Here is a 23123-nt window from a genome sequence, read left to right on the forward strand (position 1 = left end):
TACACATGTTCACTCATTTACATTTTTATTAAGGCAATTCTCCTTGATTAAACTAACAAATGCAGAAGATGCATGAAATTACTAATAATTCTGGACATTTTTAAACTCTGCTTCGTAAAGTTCTGAACTGGGCGAAGGTCTGTGAAATTTCCCCCTGGATTGAACCGAGTACCTCTGCTAAAAGGCACTGTAACAAGCTCCTCGCTGTAGCTCTTTCACAAACAATATGAAAAATGATGCATTAATGAACACTTGAAAATCCAGGCTGTTCTTTATTTATGTTTCTGTTCAGCAGTGCCTTTGTGTTTACTTACAGTGAGCCCACAGATTGGTCATTTGAAAAACCCCGCTGCAGGGTGAAGGATAAAACCAAATGACCTATGCTAGGATTTGGTTGTTGGCCTCGGCTAGGGCTGCTTTACTGTACCTCTACTGGTCTGGGTGTGAGTGTACTGAGCATGATCGCTAGTGTCACCATTCATCAGAGCACTGTCAGCCACCTGCGGCCCAAAACAGTGGGAGGTAAGAGCAGTAGTGCCTTTCCGTTCTTCCCGAGATCTATTGCTGCTATATTTGCACACACGATTTAGTGGATATCTGCTCAATGCATATATTTAGATTTTCATTCTGACATTTCGGGTGAGTCACATTATCTGAAAGATTGCGGTTGGCAATGATGAGCCCACTCACCCACACTAATCAGCGGTCATGCCCACTGTATGCCACGGATGTGTAGCTCACTGTAAATGTACAGCTCCACCTGTCCTCTGAGCTAAAATGATTGTACATTCTCACTGCTTCCACGCCACGAGAGTTCAAAAGCAGAGCAGTGGATTGAAATGCAAAACTCTGCAGCGAAACGATATTTGGGTGCAGGCTTGTTTGGCATTCTGTGTTTCTCAGCACCTCACTTCTTGTTGATAGGTCAATTCCTCCCATCAAAGACTTCACAGACTCCACCTGATATATGGCTGGCCTGTAAAACATTCACTAACAAGGCTGTCATCTAAAATATATGACTGCACACAGGCACGGATGCACATAGAAAGTCACATACTTTTATGCACTCGCTCACACAAACACTCATGCGCACGCACAACAGGCCGCAGGAAGCAGGTGTTTTCACATGCCTGGAGGGAAAAACGGATGGGAGGATGGAGTGAATGGAGGGGGGGTTAGGTGAGGGAGAGAAGACCAAAAACGGTGGGGGAGAGAAAACTTGATATGAGGAGAGGAGAACAGAGAACAGAGATGGGAGTGATGGAGGGAGGGATGACGAGCTTTGAGGTCAGGAAGAAAGGGAGTGGGGGAATGAGGAAGAAGTACAAGGAGTGAGGGGGTTGCATAATACGTGTATGTGATGGAGGGTTTTCTCTGACGCTGCATGTGGTGTAGCAGGGAGCCAGGGAGGTCAGAGGCAGAAAGTTAAGCTAAATAATGTACACAAGAAGTGGCAGCTGCCAGAAAAATCCAGCCCATCTTTCACAGAGGCCTGCAGGATACATTCTAACTAGCAGAGCACTGTACAGGCAGTTGGCTCCTGTCTCATTTTTTTAGGGCAGGGACAAAATGACCAGAGCTAGAGCAATATATTTTTATCTTAGTAGTGATGTTAAATTACCATACTGTATATTTAGATCAGTTAGAGCAGTAATGCTCAGAAAAAGCCCTGAGAACATTGTTTTTGTTTTTGTTTTTTTTAAATCCTCTACAGTGAGGAGTTGCAGGTTTCACATGTGTTGTTTAAATGATTTCACCATGACATTTTGGTCACTGGGAATGTTGCTGCTGAAAAACATATGTTGTTTCTCTCCTTGTAAAAGCAACAGCTCACTTTGTTGACAGTGATTCAGGTGGCTCAGTTTTTAAGACGCAAATTATGCAAAACAGTCAGTAGAGATCAGCCTGTGTGTTGACAAAGCAGCACGATGACAACCCCTAATCAGGTTTGAATAATGTGCTGGCACTATGGGTGAGTGTTAAGCCTAGTTTCCTTTGTTTTTGTCCCTTGATGTCGCTGTTAGCTTCATTTGTAGGACTTTTTACTGGTATGAGATCTGACCATGAATGTTTACTGTAAGTGCACAGCAAAGACCACAATAGATATTTGTGTTTAATGAACTGGCACTATTTTGGTTATTAAATTAGCCATCATAAAATACAATGGCGGACTGCCAGTCAGGTTAGTAGATATCCTGTGTGGAAGGTTTTGGCCCTGGGGTAGCACAAGAGAGAGCTGATGCAGTGTCAAAAATCATGTAAAATGATGTAGTAAAATTCATCAATTCTTCAATTTCTTTGTTTGAACCAAAATTATAAATTTGCCCAAATAGTTTGCAAAAAGAGGTCAATAACTTATTGGTAGCACTGAAACACACCACCTACAATGAAAGGTACTCCAGATAGGTAATGAGTAATCAGACTGTAACAAGATATGAAAATTGCAACTCTAGGCTATTCATTTTGTTGTGTGAAGAAAAGTTACAGCTGTTTTAAAAAGGGAGAAGGTGACTGTGAAAGTTATCAGTACAACTGATGCATACATTTTTCTTAAGAAGACTGCAACTCATCTGAGCCTGTGGGATTTCTACTTTAAGACGGTGCTGTCATATAACAAGGGATCATCATATTACTTACACAAGGTGACATTCCCTATTTATCCCTAATATAAACCCCTAAAATAAAAAACGTATTACACAAACAGTGGAAGCTGATAACTGTGGGTAAAATCACCTAAGCACCCTGGGAAAAATCACAAAAGCTTCTACAACTGATGCTGGATAACAAGTGCTGTAGTGCCTTAGGCCTTAAATAGTCTTCCAACAGAAATTGCTGCATGTTGTGACATTACTGAAACCACACACTGACATAACTGCACTGTCCTTCTTTGCCAACAACATAACATAGTTTGAGTGATGATGGAGGGATAGAGATAGTAGCCCTGATGGGGTACAACACAGAATGTCCTCCAAACAAAGGATGCGCACTCGGTACATGCACACACACGCACCATTTGCCAAAATACAGAGTATAATGCTGAGATACTGTAAAACAGGACACACCACTGAGTCAGAGAATTAACGCACAGTGCTGTTCCTCCAGTCCCCGGGAACATGCAGCCATCTGAAATAAAAAGTGGAAATGGCTTTTGTAGGGAGCAAAGGAAACCCTCTCAACAGTTATATAAGAGAAAAGGCCCTGAGCCTCTCTGTCTCTCTTCCCAGCACACTCAAAAACACCCGCCACATAAGCAGCAGCAGCAACAACAACATACATACACACACCTGACAGGCAGAAACCCATTCTTTGGAAGAGACAGCCTAGGGAAGCTCTGACACAACCACCTGCTCGGATTCAGTCAGCGGCACCACTGTTTATCGGTGGCCACCACATCCTACAAAAGCAGCATTAACTGGTGGCTGCAGCAAGTCACAGACGTGCGCCTGTGTCTTGGCAGGGGAGTGAACACTGATGAAGGATTCTAGGTCACCTGTGGCTCAGAGTGCAAACTGTACATACATGCAGTTATTTCGAGGAAAACTAATTCCCATGGATTGTCTCGCAGGGATCAGAAATAAAGACAGGGTGCTACACATTCACAGAGCGTTTGAAAGAAATATCACTAGCCGGCGTTATTCATTCCTCACCAAAGAATGAAGTCGTTAATGCAATGACTCATACACCCTGACAGATGAATACATCAGAAGAGCATGTGAAGTGTGTGTATCAGAGAGTTATGATGAGGGTGTATCATAGTGGGTGAGGCCCAGGATGCAGATAGAAAAAAATAATCTCTGTGGTTAAATTATCATATAAGCACCGCTGCTCGCCGCATGTGCAGAGAAGAGTATGGAGAAGAAGTTGTTCAACTCAATACAGTCCTTTTTATCACTGCCCAACTAGCCACTGCCTGCTGACTCATGCGTTTATAATACATAGATAGCATTGCATAATATGATTATGGCCAGACAGACCCAGGTTGGCCTAAACTTAATCATATAAGATTTCTGTTGAAACTCTTACTAAGCTGCATGAAGTCTTTACAGTAATAAGACAGTCCCCCTTCCTGACAAGTTGACAGCAGAGCTTCGGGCACAGCATTAGTAACACACAGGAAACTGTCCTCTCATCTGCATAGGAATTAACAAAGAGTGCTATTGCTTGGTGTTTGTTGGAAGAGAGAAGAGAAGAGAAGAGAAGAGAAGAGAAGAGAAGAGAAGAGAAGAGAAGAGAAGAGAAGAGAAGAGAGGGCAGTGACTGGGGGAGAAATCCATTTAAATGAAAGGGAGAAGAGAGGCGTCAGCATTAGCAGTTAATCCACTGCAGTGAGAATGCTTTCTCTCTGCCTGCGGCCTCTAGGCTCCAGTAGTCATCCTAACAGGAAGACTGTAACATACACTGCACTCCATCAGAAACAGCAGATCCGACCCCGACTGGAGTACCACACCGAATAAACAATGCATGACTTACCAGAAATAAGACAGCAACACACAGATTTCATGTGGAGGCATCATGCATCCATGTGACTGCACTTACAGCTGCGTTACCATGTTATGTCATATTATGCTTATACAGTATGTATAAAGATACATGTGCTACCTCCATGCTCTGGATGTAGTCATAACCCCCCCTCACCCCCCCATTTAAGCCTGATACAAATGAACTTCCCTCGCCATTCAAACAAACACACACACAAGACATTTCCAGTGTTTTGTGTCCACGTTCCCTGCCCCAGGGGAGGGCCATGACACAAAAGTGCACATACAAAGGGAGCATCTCTCTTCCCCTCTCTGTTTCTCTCCCACCCCTTTTTTTCTCTCTCTCCCTCCCTCTCTCTCTCTCTCTCTCCCTCTCTCTCTCTCTCACCCACACGCGTTCTCTATTTAGCTCACACTTAAAAAGGCTGCCTAAAGATAGAAGCAAGAAGATGAGCAGGAGCCAGCGAGTGTCATGGCAACAACGTGCAGCGGCTCACAAACACTATTTAGACTGGCAAGAAAAAGTTATAATCAAAGCCTAAATGCGGTAGTATCAACTCTTCAAAAGACACAGTTTACTCAGTTTCTTTGCAAACACGTGCCAGGACTCAAAGCAGGCAGCGGTGAGTAGGCAGCATACCTGCCATGAAAAGGAACAAGTTACTGTACTTGAGAAATCCTCACTAACTCCTTGTAAATAGTTTGACTCACACATCCTAACACAATGCATATTATTGTTTAAAATACACTAATCATTTGATTCTTAATCGTTTAATGTGAAAATACCCCCTTATATTACATGCTAATGAATAGTATGTGTTCATAATTGTGAATGAAACAAGCTATAAAACATCATTGATTCATTTAATGAATCAAAGGAAAGAAATGGCTCAGGATAAAACTTGAAGCATGCGGTAGAGATTCAATTTGGAGTGATCAAATAATAATGTAACTGCTGTTAAGCCTTATGCGTTGCAGTTCTGCAGGAATAGATGTTGGACACAGCCCCAGAAATGTTCGCTACCCCGTCAGGATGTTTCAGAAAAACTCTGCATCTCCTTCCACTAGAATCCCCCCGAGGCCACTTGCACATCAAAGCACCGATTTCTGAAATGCCTGGTTTCACTTCCTGAGTACTATTACTCCAACATACTCTGAAGCTAATTTGACACAACTGACAAAGACACGTTGCAATTCTCACAGATTCCCCCGCACCAGGTAGCTATATACAGTAGGGATGGTTTTACTTCCTCCTGCTGTGATATTCTCTCTGTTTGTCTGCATGTGTTCCTGACAGAATGAAAAATAAAACACATTTGAAATGTTAGGTGTCCATTACAGGATGAGTAATGGCCTAAGTGTACTGGATGACATTAATCCACATGGCCACCAACTTCACGGTTCACTTCCTGCATTATCTGATGAAACACTGAGCACAGGTCCGTCATCTCCATATTACCAGTATCAGTGAGAGGTGATCATCCTGCTATCACACATCTACTCATATTGCACTTAGATAAACACAGTCAGTGTGACAGTAGAGTGTGTACAGTATGCACGTGTATGTGTGTGTGCATATACAGTAAACAGACACTTATATATATCATAGTCACAGTGGTCTCACATCATCTGACTGAAATAGGAGGAAAAGCAGCGATTGGGTCAATCTGTATTTATGTGTGTGTGTTTATGAGGACGAGTGTGCCACTCACTATGTTGACCTGCAACGGTTCTGAACCGGGTCTCAACAGCCTCCTCCTGCAGCTACCCGAGCCTCCAGACCGCAGACGCACCGATGACGACGACTGACCCATGTTCACTGGACAGAAAGAGAGGAAATCAATTCAACAAACATGTTATTCTCAAGTCTGAATATCGGTTATAAAATATAAATAAAAATGATATAGTGGTACCTGACTGAGGCAGGAGCAGCGCCAAGGCGGTGAGAGTGCTGGGGGGCAGCGGCAGTGAGCGACACCGCTGGAGAGATACCCTGAGAGGGGGCTCTAACGGTGACACACCCGGCGGGCGAGACAAGGCCTGGAGGGTACTGAGTAGTTAGGGCATCTCCTATGTTCTATACAGAGTTACTCACACACACACACACAGTTGAATGCACACGCTCGCCTGCCCTTCAAGTTAAAAAAAGTCTTCCTTACTGCCTTGTCCCCTTTTTTTGCCATGAATTTAGGTATTTCACATCCAGCAAGTCTATTCTGATGCATTGGTCGGTGTGCATGCCCAGCAGCAAACCATGAGAGACTATACATCATGCCAACCAGGCGGTCTCTCAGGTTAAAATGAACTGACTCTGAGTTAGGGCAATGAGAGGTAGAGCTTATGGGAGCGATGAGGCAGAAAATTGGCCACAGAGAAAGACTGAGAGTGAGGGCGAGAGAAAGAGAAGCCACAAAGAAAGAAAGAGAAAGAGAGGGTGAGAGAGAGTGAGGAAAGGAAAATAAGAGAGGGAGAGGGAGAGGGGGAGGCGAGCAGAGGGAAAAGCAGCAACCAGAAATACAGGCCTCTATAAATGGGGCAGAGTGTGCATGCATTGTTGCAGCTAACAGTGAGTGGTGTATAAATACTGGGTTAGTACTGGCCTGCCCTTCAAAGTCCATAATGTGTGTTTGATTCATTACTGGCTTAGGTGATACATATGAGACGGTGCTGATCACTTCCATTTTTTCAATGTCACATGTGATATTTACATTTACATAAATTTACTCAGTATAAATGTGTATTTTGATCATTATGGGACTGCTGCTTATTTGCCCTTCTTTACATCAGTGTTTGCATGTTTACTTTAAATGAATGAATGCATGAGTGCCTGTGTTTGTTGTTTGGCATCTTACTCTGTGGTGCAGCTCCGTGGACTGCGTCTCCCTAGTAACACTGGTCTCTATGACAGAGCAAGGCCTGGAGCGAGCAGCCACCCGTCTCTGCCCTGGAGAGTGTTGCATGGTGGGAGCAGGCCTGCGTCTCCGCCGACACAGTGAGCCAACCTCACTATAATGGCTGTAGAGCTCTCGGTCTGGGTTTGGCCTCCACAGGTCCAGGACAGCTGAGGCCGGGCGAGGGCGAGCGCGCGAGGGCTTGTGATGTACAGAGGTCTTCTCTGTGCTAGAGTGGGCCACGGCTGAGCCCGGCTGTCTTACGCTGCAGCCTGTCTGGCTGGCAATCTGCTCACACAGCTGTGATTGGCACAGATACTCAGCAATTTGGCCCAGATAAAGGTGCAACAATGCATTTCTTGTGCAGGGAATTGGGAAGAATGTCTCCGTAGATTAAAAAATATCTATCTCATATTTCACTTTAAATGATTCTAACAGCCTTGAGCATTTGTTTTTGTAGCTAGCCACAAGTGCCAAGACTGCACCTTAATGGCTGTTAAACTTCCGGGAAGATTAAAAAAAAAATACAACAGACTTGTGGATTTAATTTGCAACCAGTTGGTGATAACGGAGGAGGATTTTCCCGGTGCCATTAGTTTCCTTAACTTACTGTAAAACTGCACATTAGCACCCTTCCCAAAACACAGATTCACACCGCTCTTGCCCTTGCATAATAACCCCTATGAAAGTGTGCTGAGTATTGAGATGTCATATCTCATTTTGTCATAAGGAGTTAGGGCTAACATGTCCTGACTCGTTGGTGTGACTGGAAGGAAGATGACTAATGCCTCCACTGGAGTGAGGAGGGAAGGGTGCCGTCATGCAGCGCAGACGTCACAAAGCTCTAGGGCTGCTGAAATTACACACGGCCCACTCTGTGGGAAATAGGGTTTCCTTGCATGCTACACAAGGCTGGCTAAGCAGGAAAGGACCAACTCCTCTACTATGAAGTTGGCCACCATTGTATTTACTGACTATTTCCTCTTCTCTCCAACAGATGGGGCAAAAGGACAACTGTAGAGTAGAGTGGGCACCCAGCTCACGTCCTCACAGGCTGGTGTCCTGAATGTTTTTGTTTCTCCCTGCCACTTAATGAACCACACCTAGGACTTATACCATGAGGAAATGAGTAAGAGCTCTGGCACCATTTAAATTCTAGTTTACTGTTGATGATTTTAAGAAGCAAAAGAATGACCATGGTTAAAAACAGTTACATAAATGATATTTTGAGCATTTATGCAGTAATTACATGATGCATGCCTCTGGCAATGTTAATGATGTGGAAAAAACCCTGCAATGGAATGTGGTTATGGCACAAATGTGGGAAAATTATACATGAAAATGCTATTCTCTTAAAAGAAACACAACAGTAATAGCAAAACAAATTACAGTGTTCTCTGCCAAGTGCATTTATTAAAATGCAGTGGCTGGTAATTAATGCAGCTCATTTTATATTTAAAGTCACATACCTTGAATATTTCCTCCGTGGAATCTGTTGCTTGTACGCTATTGGTCGTGCTCTCTTTATCACCTTGTTGTGATTGGACATTCACTTCCTGTATCTGGATGGAGTCAGGTGGAGCATCCCTGGAATCCTGTTCATTTCCTGTCTGTCCCTCTACCTTTTCCTCTTGACAGAGGCAGTGTAATGGATCCCCTTTAACCTCTGTAACTTCTGTTGTCTCTGTGTTTGTACCTGACTGAGGGATATGATTCTGTACCACAGCTGTGGACCTGTGGTTTGTTTCTCTCTCTATATGTTTGTCTGTACCCTCCGAACTCTGGAGGCCATTGACAGCTTGAGATCCCGGGCATGACTTGAAGGCTTTCAGGACAACCTTAGGGGACCGTCCACCTGTCACAGGCCCCGGGGCCTCGCTGTCTAAGCTATTGGATGTGTGTAGGGATTTACTGTTCACTGGTGATGACGGGGTAGGCTGGGATACTGGACGTCCCTCGCCGTGAAGCGTAAGGGACACACTGTGGATGTTGTCCACTGTGCGCTGTGCTGCCCGTGGGGAGCTCATCGGACTCTTCTCTTCTTCTGGAGGAGAGAAGGAACGTGACGTTGTCCGCCACTTTCTGGCCGTCTCTGCTACACTGTTGAAAAACTTGACCAGACCACCAAAGTGCCCCTTGGTGTCAGAGTGTTTTGGAGCAGGAGGTTGAAAGTCTCTGACACTCTCGAAGTCCACAGAGCCATAATCTGAGTCGATGGTTTTGTCCAGAGAGTGAAGCTCAGAGTCAAAGCTCCTCTCTGCGTAAACAGGATTGGCCTTCCCCAAAAGAGAAATCCTCCTCAGGTAACTCCACACATCTTTGTGCCTCCTTGCTCTCCTTGGGTGGGTGCTTGGGCTATCTTTAATGCTGGGTTCTTCACAGCCTGCAGCAGTTTTGTTACAGTTGGCTGAATTATTTTGGCTTCTTTTGGTATAGGAAACTCTTTCAGATGGTTTACAACCATTCTGAGTGACAGGCTCTCCCGCTACAGCGGGCTGTTGGCCGTCTATTGGAGCTGAGAGGTCAAGATCTTCAAATGAGCAGTCAAATTCTGCTGTATAGCCAGCATAAGAGTGCCTTTTGCCACGGTGTCTAAGTGTGCCCCTGCTGGACTGCTGTGGAGTGCCAATGTCATGGCAGAAAGAGTCCTCATCCACAAACGAGCTGCTGAACTTTGCAGTGGACAATTTCCCTGCCCTCCCCCGAAACACAGAGGGGGATTTAAGCTTCTTGAAGGAGCGAACTTTGTCAGCAAACGAGAGTTTAGGGATGGAAGCCTCCCCGGGCAGGATCATGGAGTGGGGTCTGCGCTCCAGCTCTGACACAGCCCTTTTTCGGTTCAAGATCTTCCAGATACCCCCTGTGGCACGGGGCCTCCGGTTGACCTCCTGTCTGTCCTTGACAGGGGCCTGAGAAGAGGCAGCCTGGGTCTCTCCCTGCCCCTCTGCAGGCCCTGGCCCAGTCTCCTGAATATAAACACTGCTGGTCTCATTCTCCACATCCAGAGAAACATTAAACACTCGGTTGACAAACCCATTAGGGTTGTTGCTCTCAGGGGCAGGGCTGTCTGTCTGTTCCATCCTCTCTCATTCTACAGTGTCAGCTATCAGCTCCAATGGACATCATGTCTCAGGCCTCTGTCTCTTAAACACCTGGAGGAACAAAACCACATTTTTATTCAGGAGTTTGACATTAAAATGACTGCCTTGTCATTTTAAATCATGCCTTTCCTGTCTGAACTTCCTCAGAAGGCTTGTAGATGTCCACCATAAATACAAAATACACAATATTAAACATTCTGAGTGGACAGTCAGCTACATTTTATCAACAAATGAGGTCACATGCTGGAGAGTAATGAGTCTGTAGTGTTACTTCAGCACTCAAACCCTGTGAAACCATTAGAGGTCTCATTCTGTGATTCGCAGACAGGCCCTTTGTACGATGAGTCAACAGTCACAAACACCCAGCACTCCCCGCCCCCCCATATTCGGTCCATATTATCCAAGGTAATTATTTGAGACACAGTCCCCATCCACAATTTAAACCAGGAGGCTGCGTTGTCATGGAAACACTCACTACAGAGATGTCTGGTTATTTCAGGCCTGCTCCGGCTGCGACATCATCACAGCTCAGATAAGCTCCCTCTGAGGGAGAAGATGCTGGGCAAGTGCTACACTAGCTACCACATGTTTATTAACCCCCTCACTTCATAATCCCTTTAATGTATGGAAGCATCTTCTTGTGTAATTGGGGCCCCCAGCACACATCTTTGTTGGTGCCTCAGTGAGGATGTGTTTCAATTAAGCTGGCCTCTTTGTAGAAAGTCACAATTAATTTTATCGGCTATGCTTTTCACTGATAAGCTGTTCAAGACTGCTCAGAGAAGTCAGTCCAAAAACGAATATATATATAATTATATATTAACATGAAAATGTAAAATATGACGTAGGCTACTTGACTATTACCGCAGCTACTATTGCTATTGTGATAAACATTAACCAGACTGCTTTTGCTCTATTATAAAGCCTGTTTGGGAGTTATATGGGCATATAAAAACACATAAACAAGCTCTCTTGGTTTTTTGACTCCCATAATATAAAGTGTCACAAAACGTAACTCAGTTTCCATCTCTAACTTATGACAGATGTCTAACCTCAGCTTGGGCTGGGCGGCTGAAACGTTACTTTATTAAAAAAGAAAAAAAAAAAGGACACCAGCGTTGTAGAGGACAGAGGACGGTTTCAGGATAGTTTAGAGACATTTAATGACCCAAAAAAGCAGAATTAAAGTGCTCCGTTTGAAATTCAATAACTAAATAGGAAATTGCGAGTTGTACCCGGAACTTTAACAAACTATCGATCCTGTTAGCGCTTGAAGTCCAAGCTGATAAAGCTGTTGAAGTAGTAAACTTACCTCCTGAAAACTTCCCACCGTTTAAAAGCGCATCGCCGCTGTCGTCCCTTCCAGTCAATAGAGGAAGAAAAAAACCCCAGCGCCTCTGCCACCAGAACTCACGCTAAACTTATCCAAGCGTACTTCACGGGCTCAACTTATATCCATGAGTAAGGCTGAAGTTATGTTGCGGACAGCGACTCCTTAGTAGATGACATGAGAGTGTGTGTTTTTTTTGCCTCCAGACTTCGTCAGCTCTCATCAAACTGAGAGAAACTCCCCGAGTTAGAGAAGGACCGGTGAACTCTTGCCCTGTAAGCTCCTGCAGACGCCGACACTCTGATTTGTGATAAAGCTCTCACGCAGACAGGGCAACACACACACTCACACACACCCACAAGTATACACACACACACACATACACTGAAGCACACACACTCAGAAGCACAGAAGCACACAGGCTACCCAGTAACTTTCATTCAAAGTCATACTTTTGAAAAAGCCCTGTGTGATTTTAGCTGGGCTATATGTCAGCTATATTATCCTATATATTATATTAACCTTGGAAGGCTTCATGTGGTTTTTAATCTTATTTTAAAAAATTCAAAATATTTTCCATAACCATTATTATAGCATATTGATGTGGCCTATGCTGAGGATTTTTTTTTTCATATCCTGTTTGCTGGATGGATTTATAAGGAAGCACTTATCATTTCTAAAAGAACATCAGTGAAAACAAGTGATTGACTGAACTCTGGTCTCACTAGCTGATCCTCCTTTGGGATTTTGCGTTGAATGTGAAAATCCTTCTATTGAAATGACACAATGGGGAGAGGGAGCTCATTTGGGGAAGGGGGGGGGGGACTGAAGGAATTCACAAAAACTAAACAGCTACAGAGCTCCGCGTAGCAGTGGAAGAGGAGATGGTGGAAGAACGGGCCTAAATTTAAACATTTCCTCTTTGTCCTGTTTTGGGCCCATTGTCATCTCACGGCGTTCTCCCTTCTGCACAGGAAGGAGTGGATCTGACATCAACGCTCTCAGGCTGACAATGCCAGGAAGTCTGTCTGACTGTATGTAAATATCTCTATGTGTCCATGCTTCCCTTGCTTGCCCGTGGAGCCTCTCCCTGGCCCTCTCCCCGAAGCGGCTTTAAGTACTTGAGGGTGTAGTAGTAGTAGTAGTGGCATCGTGGTGATTTACATGCTACACTTCCTCCATAAGTCATACGCAAGTGTCGCAGCGAATTACAGCAGGCTCATCTTCAAATGACCTCTCCTCTCACGAGAGCATCTTCACTACAGCTGCTTCATACAAAGACCTAATAGGCATCTTTTATTTACACATGTACAATAACCTATATTCTGATTTGTGTCTTTTGCCATTTGTCGTTCCCCCCCTATCATTTTTCCTCATACTTTTGCATTGACTCGCTGTTTGTTACTCCTTCCCTTCCATTCCCTCATATTCTTCCTCCCTCCCCTTACTCACTCGCTTCCTCACAACCCCAAGCAGTCTTCCTGCCGTCCTCTACCCCCGTCACAAAAGACATCCTGGCTCAAACAGGTCAAATGTTTTTCAGCTCAGATCTGGTTTATACAGACATAAAACTGACCTCCTGTCTTTAGAAAATAAATTCTCCCAAACAGTATTTTGTATGAGTGACAGAGAGCATGAGAGAGGGAGTGATGAATGGAGGGAGACGGATCAGAGATTTATAGACTCTGGACCAGCTGGGCATCTGTCTGACATGATAAGTTCTTGTTGACGTTTGGCGAGCCGCGTACATTACAGCCGGTTTACTTTGTTGCCCATTTAACAGCGAGTGTTGAACACTCTGAACAGAGCTCTTTGAAATGATGTCATTGGCTTCTCGTTTTCAGAACAATCGACCTCTTCCTCCTCTTCCTATGACACGGTCCCCACTGGTGGGTTTGGTGGAGATTACTGGAGACAAACACTCACCGAGTTTAGGCCCAGCTGTAATTATTTCACCAGTCTTTGTCAAAGCCGTTGAGTGAAAACAGGCTGCCGTGAAAAAGCCGGCCAGACAGGGAGGGAGGGAGGAGGGAGGGGTGGGGGTGCAGATATGTTGTGATATCAAATGAAAGGCTTACTAAAGCCTGGGAACTGAATTCAGGAGGTGTAACTCGTGTGAGAACAGCTGGGATTTGAGTCAGATTTTGTTTTCAGCGCAGGTGTTTGAGGCTAAATTACCGCGGTGCTGTGTAACGTTGCATGTCCATGTCCACAGAGGGAGATGCTGATGTCGCTCTGAGCATGTGTTCACTATGGCTTCTTATACATTAAAGTGCTCTAGCAAACCATGTCACACACACACACATTCTCACACACGCAGATTAACATTTTTGCCCACTTTTGGTATAAAATGTGCCCAGGTAGTAGTTGCCTGCAGTGGTAGAGTAGAGTTTGAATTACACTGACATTCCTGACATTCCCTCAGCACTGACCTGCATACCTCCCTGGCCTGGCTGCACATGGCACTATCCCTGAAACACACACACACAGATATGAGTTCATCCTGCAGTCACTTTGATCTTAACTGCAATCAGTTTAGGATAATCAATCAGTTTGGGCTGTGTAACAGACTCACAGAAAAACACACAGAAGTACATACACATACATATACGACGTAGCAGCTCACATGACACACACATGGGAAGCAGGAATGTTAACATGTGCAAAGGCCTGGATGTTGTCGGTGGTCGTAACAGCAGCGACCAAACACATGTAGCAGCCATCTGAGAGAAGGCGAGAGGGAGGAAGAGAGAATGAGGGAGACAGGACAGAGGGAGTGAGTGTGTTTATACATGTGTGTCTGTGTGTGTGTGTGTGTGTGTGTGTGTGCCCGGGAGCTTTCAGCTGGGGACTTTCAGCCATTATCAGGATGAATCTGAAAACAGGAAGGCGGGTTCCAATAAACAAGACGAGCGGAAGACAACCACAGTTCTACTTCCTGTTTTAGAGCAAGGGAGGAAACAGCAGATTTTTTAGGAATTCAAATCAGAATCAACACTCCGGAAAGACCATCTTTATGAGACTTAAAGTGCTCTAGCTTTGACAAAATTATTAACAAATACATATTATTTTGTGTGTGAGTGTGTGTGTTTGTGGCACTATGCTTTTTGACAAACCTTGTTTTTATTGGTGGTTTTTTTAACACCGTAGTTTTTTGTTTGCGTTCCTTAAAGCAAATGCTGCTGTCGAAAAAGTGTGATCAGGCAGATGTTTATCCCAGTTCTGTGTCTGTGTTATTGTTTATCTGGCTCTGATATCTTGCTACACAGGACTTGGGCCGAGCTGGACTTGGCTGTGTTTGTGGGTCAGCAGCAGTGAGAGGAAAGCAGTCTGGCGCACAAAACACCATTTCCGCTCATCTGGGTGCTTCCAGCTTCTTTGGACAGCACAGTTTGTGATTGGGAAAACCCAGGGGAGGAGGTGATGTAGGGTGGGATTGTAGTCAGTAGAGGAGGGATATCTAGCAGAGGGGAACAAAGGGAGATAAAACTCTGCAAATCATCAACACAAAGGCTGCGTATTGCTTAGCAAAGTAAAGGGTGCAGATCCAAGGTCTGATAGTACACAATTAGTAGTGTGATTGATAGTAAACTGGTGTTCAACCTCTTACTGATATGTCACGAGAAGGTTCTTTTAGAGATGTCTGTTTTATCTCCTTGATGAATGTTGACCTCTGACCACATCATTGTCTCTGGTCAGTGTCCTCCGTGCTGGTTAGGTTGTGAAAACAGTGGCTCTGGGCAGCCCTCCTTTTCAATGGAGGTGGAGGAATTGCAACAATATTAGGTCTATCAGTTATAACTGGATATAATCCCTCCCTCCCTCCCTCCCTCCCTCCATCACTCTCTCTATCTCTCCCTCTCTTTCCCCTGTCTCTCTCTGTCCTCTGTACGGCTCTCTCTTTTTTTTTTTTTTTACCATGTCCTAGTTAGAGGCTGAGGGATATGCATGGCGAGCGTGTAGCTCTCTTCCCATTCCTTTGCTGCACATCCTCTGTCTTATATCACCAAGGGAGGGAGCAGAGGAGAGAGCGACGCTGTCATTTTGTAACTTTACGTTGTGCTTTGATATATTGAAGATGTAGTATAACCAAATTATTCATTCGCTCTTAATCCTGAGCAGTAAAAAAAAATATGTCTCTCATCCTTCTGCATGTAAGAATGAGTAGGCCTACAATTTTCAATAGATAAAAATAATATAAGAATGTAATTTATCACTATTATGCAATCAAGCATTTCCAAAGGCTTTTAAATAACAACACACTGAACCAAGAAAGATGACACATTGCATCCCTGTATAGAGGAGTATAGGACATTTTAAACCATTAAAATGGTGACACGCTGCTAACAAGGGACAGTGTTGTGTTGGGGAAAAGCATAACAGAGACAGCAGTTTGTGGATGATGCAAACTTTCCCATATGCGAGACGTGAAGGCAGCACATGTACAGCCTGTGGAAAGAGGACAGTCATTTGATTATGCACCCCTCCCCACCATCTGAGCAACCCTCCTAACACACACATGCTGTAACTAAGATCTCTTTGTCAGACTGATGTAACTGCATGTAGAGCTTGTTGGATTAGCCAGTCATCCAAAAAGGCAGGAAGAACCTTGGGTGAAGAGAGACACCTAGCTGGGCCGAGTGAAACTGTTACTCTTCATTTTATTTTCCAATGGCACGTGAATGGCTGATTTTGTCATATTTGATTTGTGACTTTAACTGTAAAATACACAGAGCGGTTTCTGCAGACAAAGCTGCCTTTCACTGAAGCATGTGCTCACTATGCACATTAAAACTACTGGTAATTCAGTTTTACACACCAATCTGCAATGGAGGACCTTTGCCACATGATGGCACTCTGGCTCTTCCAGTGGCTGCAACTGCACCCTGCAGATGGAATAGTGGATTACAAGACGATCCTTTACTATTAAAAATCATATAGCATACATGTGAGAATATCGTCTATTTCACAAGTGATACCACACAGGCAAAGGTTCCTTGGGAATCAGCCTGATAGAGTGAAGCCGGAGCATCTAAAGTGATGAACTGAAATTGACCAAGTTTGCTATGAAGATTTTAATTAACTAGCAGAGTTCTGTGGCATGGTTCATTCTCTCACTGAATAATTTGTTTCCAGCTATTAGATAGGGTTCAATGAGAAACCGCTACCAAACCCAATAGAGGGGTGTGATTGTGCTCTGCACCTGAATTTAGGTCCGGTATTAATGACAGAGGCTCCCTAAGGCTTTCAGGCTCATCTCTTTGCGATGAACGTGTAGTCACAAGTGCAGTAATTCCATAGTAACGGCCTGCCGTATGTGCTACCAGGAACCCTTCTCCATTGGGATTCAGCCTTTAGCCGTGTGTCAATCAATGGATCGTGGTTATACTGCTGAATCTGTGACCACAGATACATTTTTTGAGGAAATGCGCCTTGGGCTGAAATGTAATTTGGTGTGAAAGTAAAGAATTAGACCTCGGAGATGTGGCTAGCATTAAAGGTAGATGTGATTAAAGCTACAGGCATCGATTGGATCTCTGTTACAAGGTACCGAGCCTCGGGATGTTCTGCAGAATAGTGGAATCACTCTATTCAATTTCATGATTTTTCCACTGTGACATTGTGAGATGATTTCATTTGCCTTACACATTTGCAAGGAGGCTCACAGCGTGATCTCGCACTTGTGCTGACCAATTCCATACAATGTGAGGATGCCTAATTGATACAAGTTAGGTAATGGCTCGGTTTAAATTAAAAGCTACAAGTCAAGTGGAACTTTCTCATTTATTATTCAGTATAGCACGTCGTCCTTGCTTAAAGGCTTTAAGAGGCAAGATAAGAGGCTTTTTAATCTGTGTATGGGAAACATACGTCTGTCCCAGCTCTCAGCTCCAGTCAGTCAAGAGGAGGTGAAATCAGCAGAGACTGTGTTTGTGTGTTTTCGTGTGTGTCTCTCCATCTTACCTGGGTGCACATTCATTTATTTATGCATGCTCATTGAGATTACAGAGTTGTGTGAGGGAAAAGAAGAATTGTGGTTATTAGGAGGAAAACTGTTGAAGAGGTTAGAGCCCAGCACTCTAAGCTGAAGCCACTTTTGCTTTCATGTTAGCAGCTGTCCAAGTCCAAAATGGCCAATTACCATCATTTCTCTGCTGGTGGTGGTAATGTTAGTGAGACAGTCAGAGAGAGAGGGAGAGAGACTCTGAGGGAACCAAGAGCAGATGAGGCAGAGGAAGCTGAGATAAGCCAGAAAATAAAACCATATTTCCACAGCATGGTAATCAGACAACATCCACCATGACAGAAGGTGAATCCATCATCTGCAAAGGAAATAGATTCAATTAGATGGGTCCCTCTGGTGTGTGAATATACACAGAGATTGTTTTTATGGTAATGATTGTAATTGCAATGTCTCTGAGTCCGTTCACATTGATTATGCAGTGTAAATAAGCAGAGAAACATTGTGGCAATATATACAATGTAACAACAGACCACAAAGATACATATAAGTGTGTACGTGTGTCTCTGTGTGTGTGTGTAGGGACACACACACACTGTACAGGAGTACAGTAGACATGGTGGACCTGACATAAATAAGGACAAAAAAGAAAGGAAAACAAAATGAAGAAATGAAGACAAATCAAGAAAAAAAAGACAGAAAATGATAGTGAATATTCAAGTTTGTAAGCAGGCATGTGTTATTATTGTGAGTGAAATGAAGATTGAGTATTCCCCAGAAACGCCACCACTGATCTGTTTGTCGGTGTCTCAGCCTGATCTTTGCCAGGAGGTAAATGCTGTAAGAGTTTGAAAGATTGCATGCACATTATTTCTTAAGGGAAATATAGGATATTCACTTACAAGCAGCATGATGTTTTTATCACTCTTCCTCACAGTCTAAAAAGCTAATCAATCCGAGGCAATCACAGTCATGGACCGATGATGCTTAGTGAGTGAAGATCACTGGATTATTTCCATTTCAATAATCCCCGAAGGAGCACGTTGCTTTACAGAGGACAAGCACTGCACTACCTAATTTCACAGAGACAACAAACACGAAGCTCTGCAACCACAGGCAGAGTCTAAGCGAAATGACATTTCTCTGTTAGGTTAGATGAAGGATTGCCTCGTGTCTTTTCATCACGATTGATAATGCAGCCCACAGTATTACATGTGGGTGGCTTTGGTAGCTACTGAAAAGGAATATAGAGTCTGTTTTCTGACCTTTCTTTCGACTGGCTGGACCTTACCAACAGATTGACATCAATATCAGACTGTCTCGTCTGACAGGATAAAAAAGAGAAGCACACCATTTTGGTGACAGAGTATGATCTGGGAGTTAAAGCAGAGAGTAGCAGGGGGGTTTAAAAACACCTGTACAGGAGACTGATGATGCTGAACTAGAGGGAAAAGGCATCACAGACCTGAATGATAATAATACAGAAAAAAGGAGAGGAAACTGAAAACAGACCAAATATATTTTTATTGCTACTGATTCCGGGGGCCAGAAGTCGAAAAAAGCTGATCGTCCTCTGTGGTCCAGCCCCAAGCTGAGACCCCGCTAATTCTCATTTTAGGTCCTTGTTTTCATTTGATTAATTCTAATGCGGCTTTGCCCAGCCTGTGACGATAACAATGAGGGTTGCATGTCTCACTGCCTCCATCTGTCCTACTAGAACATGTCTGGGAACATAATATCACCAGAACGGTTAATCTGCCTTATTTACTTTTCCCAATATGGCTGCTTTGTCACACACATCGTTTGTCCTCCAGGATAAATATTTCCCCAGTGCCCATGCACACTAAATGTTGATTTATCCTCAGCCTGTTAAACTGGCCAATCTGCATATGGTGTATTTGTGTTTTGTCAGGATGCATCCACTGTGACAATATATACTATAATTATCATTTAAGTGTGACAGCAGTGCTGGAGTCCATTCATTGGTCTGTAGAGACCTGTGTGTGAACTGTGTTGTCATCTCGTCCTGTGTATTGAAAATGTCTCGTCTGACAAAAGGCTGATTTAATAGGAGAACAATTTAATGTTGTCTGATTTCAGTGTAATGAACAAGATCCCGACTCATTTTACTCTCCTCAAAGGGAGAGGAATAAGGGGGGAGTCAGAGAGCGAGAGAGAATAAGAAAGAGATGAAGATCTGATTCGTCGTCTAACTATTTATGTTGCTGAAACAAAGAGAATTTGGAGCAGGCCATTTAACTTAATGCTCTCTCTTCTTTGCTAATGGTCTGAAGATAATTAGTATTACTAATCAAAACACTTGTGTCTCCTCTCCCCTGGTGTGTCATCTTCCCTCAGGGCCATTGTAAACTGTCTATTGCTATGAAGGGCACTCAATTGTTCCTTTTATGTTTCCATTGGATATACATGAGCACAATCTAATGTATTTCCCATCTGTACTGTTTATTGCTGCAGCCTTAATGCCTTCAATTTGTTTTGTTTGTTTTTTTTAGTCAGAACACATCACATAAAAAAGAGAAAAAATATCACATTTTTTTCTTTTTTTGGATTGAAGTCTATCAACCAATCTTAACTGGGTAGATGCAAATTGGATAAAGGCAAGTGTCTAGCATAGTAGAACAAACATTTGAAGGGATTTGTCATCACTGGCTCAATAAATTAGCTCGGTGCTGAAACAATTAGTCAAGTAATTAGTTGATTATCTGATTAACATTGAATAAATCCTTTATACTGTTAATTGCTCATCATTAAAATAAAATTAGCAGGTAAAAATACCAAAGATTTGTTTACTTGTCTGTATTTATCATTTTGATTCCTTGAAAACAAGAAAAGGGAACATCCCACACACTGCTTTGCTCTCGTTTAGCATCACTATTTATTGATCATCCTCATGTTTCAGTCTCTTTAGACCTTTGTGAGTATTTATGATTGATTTTTAATTAACTTGTTAATTCTTTACTTCAGTAAATAGTGGAAACCCAAATCCACGACATCTCCATCTTCAAATGTTTCCCTTTGTTCAGGCCTGATAAAGATATTACGTCATGATATGGAATAAAGAAAAGCAACAAATCATCAAATTCAATTTTTTTTTGACATGTTTGTTTAATAGATAAATGATTAATGATTATTACGCCTGCAAAGTGATTTTTACTGGAATCATTTCAGCTCCTTCTTGTCTCTCACACAACCTTACTAGCTGCTCTGTGTTCATGTAGTTTTCATCATTCAAAACCCACCTCCTCACTATTTAGACCAGTAGTCACCAACCTTTGCCAAATCTCAAAATGTCAGTTGCGCACATCTGACCAAATTATAACATGGAGGCCAAATACAACAATCTCAGAGCACTTTTCATTTTGATGATAATAATTGAACGGAAAGGACAAAAACGAAATTAGCGGACACTCAATTTTTTTCTTTTTTGTTTGATAGGGAGAGATTGCTTGTCAAATCACAATCTGTCTCTGACTCCGTTCCTTTTAATTCTTCCTCTTGCTGTCAGCTCTCCATTTTGATGCTCAATCTTCTGCCATAGATATTATATCTTGGAGTGCAATCAAAGTGAGATGGTACAACTACAGGATGTGGTTCGATGGTGACAACATCACAATTGTATCACTGGTTTCCTGTGAGAAGCCTTGATATGAGAAGGAGAAAAAGAATGAAAGGATTTTTTGAAAGAAATTTTTTTTTTTTTTTTATTTAAGACAATTTCATTTTTTTTAAATTACATATTCATATCTCAAAAATGTGTACATGATTCAACACTAAGCCTGACATACTCACACAGTACATGACAATACATGGATTTAACACATAATAATATATATTTAGTGCAATTGGATGCCGGGAGTTTTCTAATTATTTTATTTTATTTTATTTTTTTAATTTCAGAGGCAATCTATGCAGTGTTGTTGCGATATGCCAACATGAGCTCCAAGTCTGGACCAGCAGAGGTAGATATAGTCTGACAGTGTCAATCCTAGTGATGTCACTATTGTCACTGATATAAACCTTGCAAAAAAAAACGTGTCTACATCCTCTGTTCTTCATGACACTAACCACAATTTTCTACCTGTTTCCTCTGTACAGAGGTTCTGCTAATTTCAATACTAAGTAAAGTAAGTAAAAGTTCACCACTGACTTGAATCAAACCAAGGTGTTCTAATTAGACAACGTTGGAAACCACAGACACCCTGACGACAGACATGAAACAGCACAAATATAGAAGTGCATAAAAGTAGAGCAACAGTCAAACAGCTGTATTATAAATCCAAACATGATTAATTATCGAGGATTTACCAAACAAGTGGAGAGGATGAAAAACAAAAGCAACCAAGTGTATTATAGCTGGTTCCAGTCTGTATTGTATTGTGTTTTTGCCTCACAAAGACTTTATCAGCATAGCGGATATGGGCACAGAAGAGTAGTGTGGTTATATGTGACTATATCTCAACAAATTACATCCTGTCATGGATTAAAGATTAATTAGTTTGCCCTCACCTGAGAGCCACAAGTGGAATCTGGTGGCGAAAAGACCAGTTTTATATATCTGTGATTAAATAGCGTCAAATTACTTCTTAAAAATATAAACCTTGTTGACACTGTGGAATTGTACTTGTGTTTTCACACTGAGAGGCTCTAAGAGGGAGGGAGGAGGACAGTAGACTTACTGAGGTAAATAAATTGAAGTCACAGTTGCAAAACTATTTCAATATAATGTGAGTTAGACCTTCTTTTCAAAGACGAGGCAGGCTCATAGACAAGCTATGTGTGTATGTCCAAAAACATTTTGGATCAAGTCTAGTACATACGTAGTTATAGAGTAACCAAGAATGATATGTGCAATGCTCTGGTAACAGTTTGCTTGTAAATTATTGTGACCATGAAAACTGAAGTCTGGTCTGCATGCTGCCACAGGTTTGCTATTGTGTTGTATCAGTGGGTTGGACAAAGTAACCTTGTTCCATTTGGAGGACTTGTTAGTAATCAGACTTTTACAAAAAAAAAAGACAGCCCAAAGTCCTTGAAATGTTCCTACAGTATTGTGTAAGCATGAAAATCTGAAAACTATTTTTTAAGAAAAAAATTCAATAAGACCAAGTCTAGTCAAGAAAGTTAATTTAATTTTTTTGTGTACAATACAGAGCATTCATTACATACTGTACATTCATAGCCTGCACTGTTGGACCAGGTCATAAAGACAGCTGACAAATTGTCTCCATGAGAAGAAATACTGTGACTGCTATTATAGTCCAGCTAAAGTCTGCCAGAGCAATACACAGGAGTGTGAAGTGTAATATGTGTACAGATTAAAATGATACTACCATGTTAAAG

General features: G+C 42.7%; 1 protein-coding gene across 10 annotated transcripts in view; it reads right to left on the reverse strand.

The window, feature by feature from the left end:
* The window catches only part of LOC146980142 (uncharacterized), a 41844-nt gene extending 29664 nt beyond the window's left edge, over positions 1–12180 (reverse strand). For 6 of the 10 annotated variants that reach the window (XM_085788384.1, XM_085788388.1, XM_085788383.1 and 3 more), the window contains exons 1-5: positions 11783–12180; positions 8839–10521; positions 7331–7669; positions 6392–6518; positions 6191–6297 (exon numbers count right to left, since the gene is read on the reverse strand). In XM_085788384.1, the coding sequence (XP_085644510.1) occupies positions 6191–6297; positions 6392–6518; positions 7331–7669; positions 8839–10449 (2184 nt within the window). In that variant the 5' untranslated portion in view covers positions 10450–10521; positions 11783–12180. The remainder of the gene's footprint in view (positions 1–6190; positions 6298–6391; positions 6519–7330; positions 7670–8838; positions 10522–11782) is intronic. The other 4 variants (XM_085788390.1, XM_085788392.1, XM_085788389.1 and 1 more) reach the window with 1 other exon arrangement.
* Between the last annotated feature and the right edge of the window lie 10943 nt (positions 12181–23123).

This window comes from Trachurus japonicus, chromosome 10 (genome assembly GCF_045865225.1).
Source record: "Trachurus japonicus isolate A0001 chromosome 10, Traja_1.0".
NCBI lineage: Eukaryota > Metazoa > Chordata > Actinopteri > Carangiformes > Carangidae > Trachurus > Trachurus japonicus.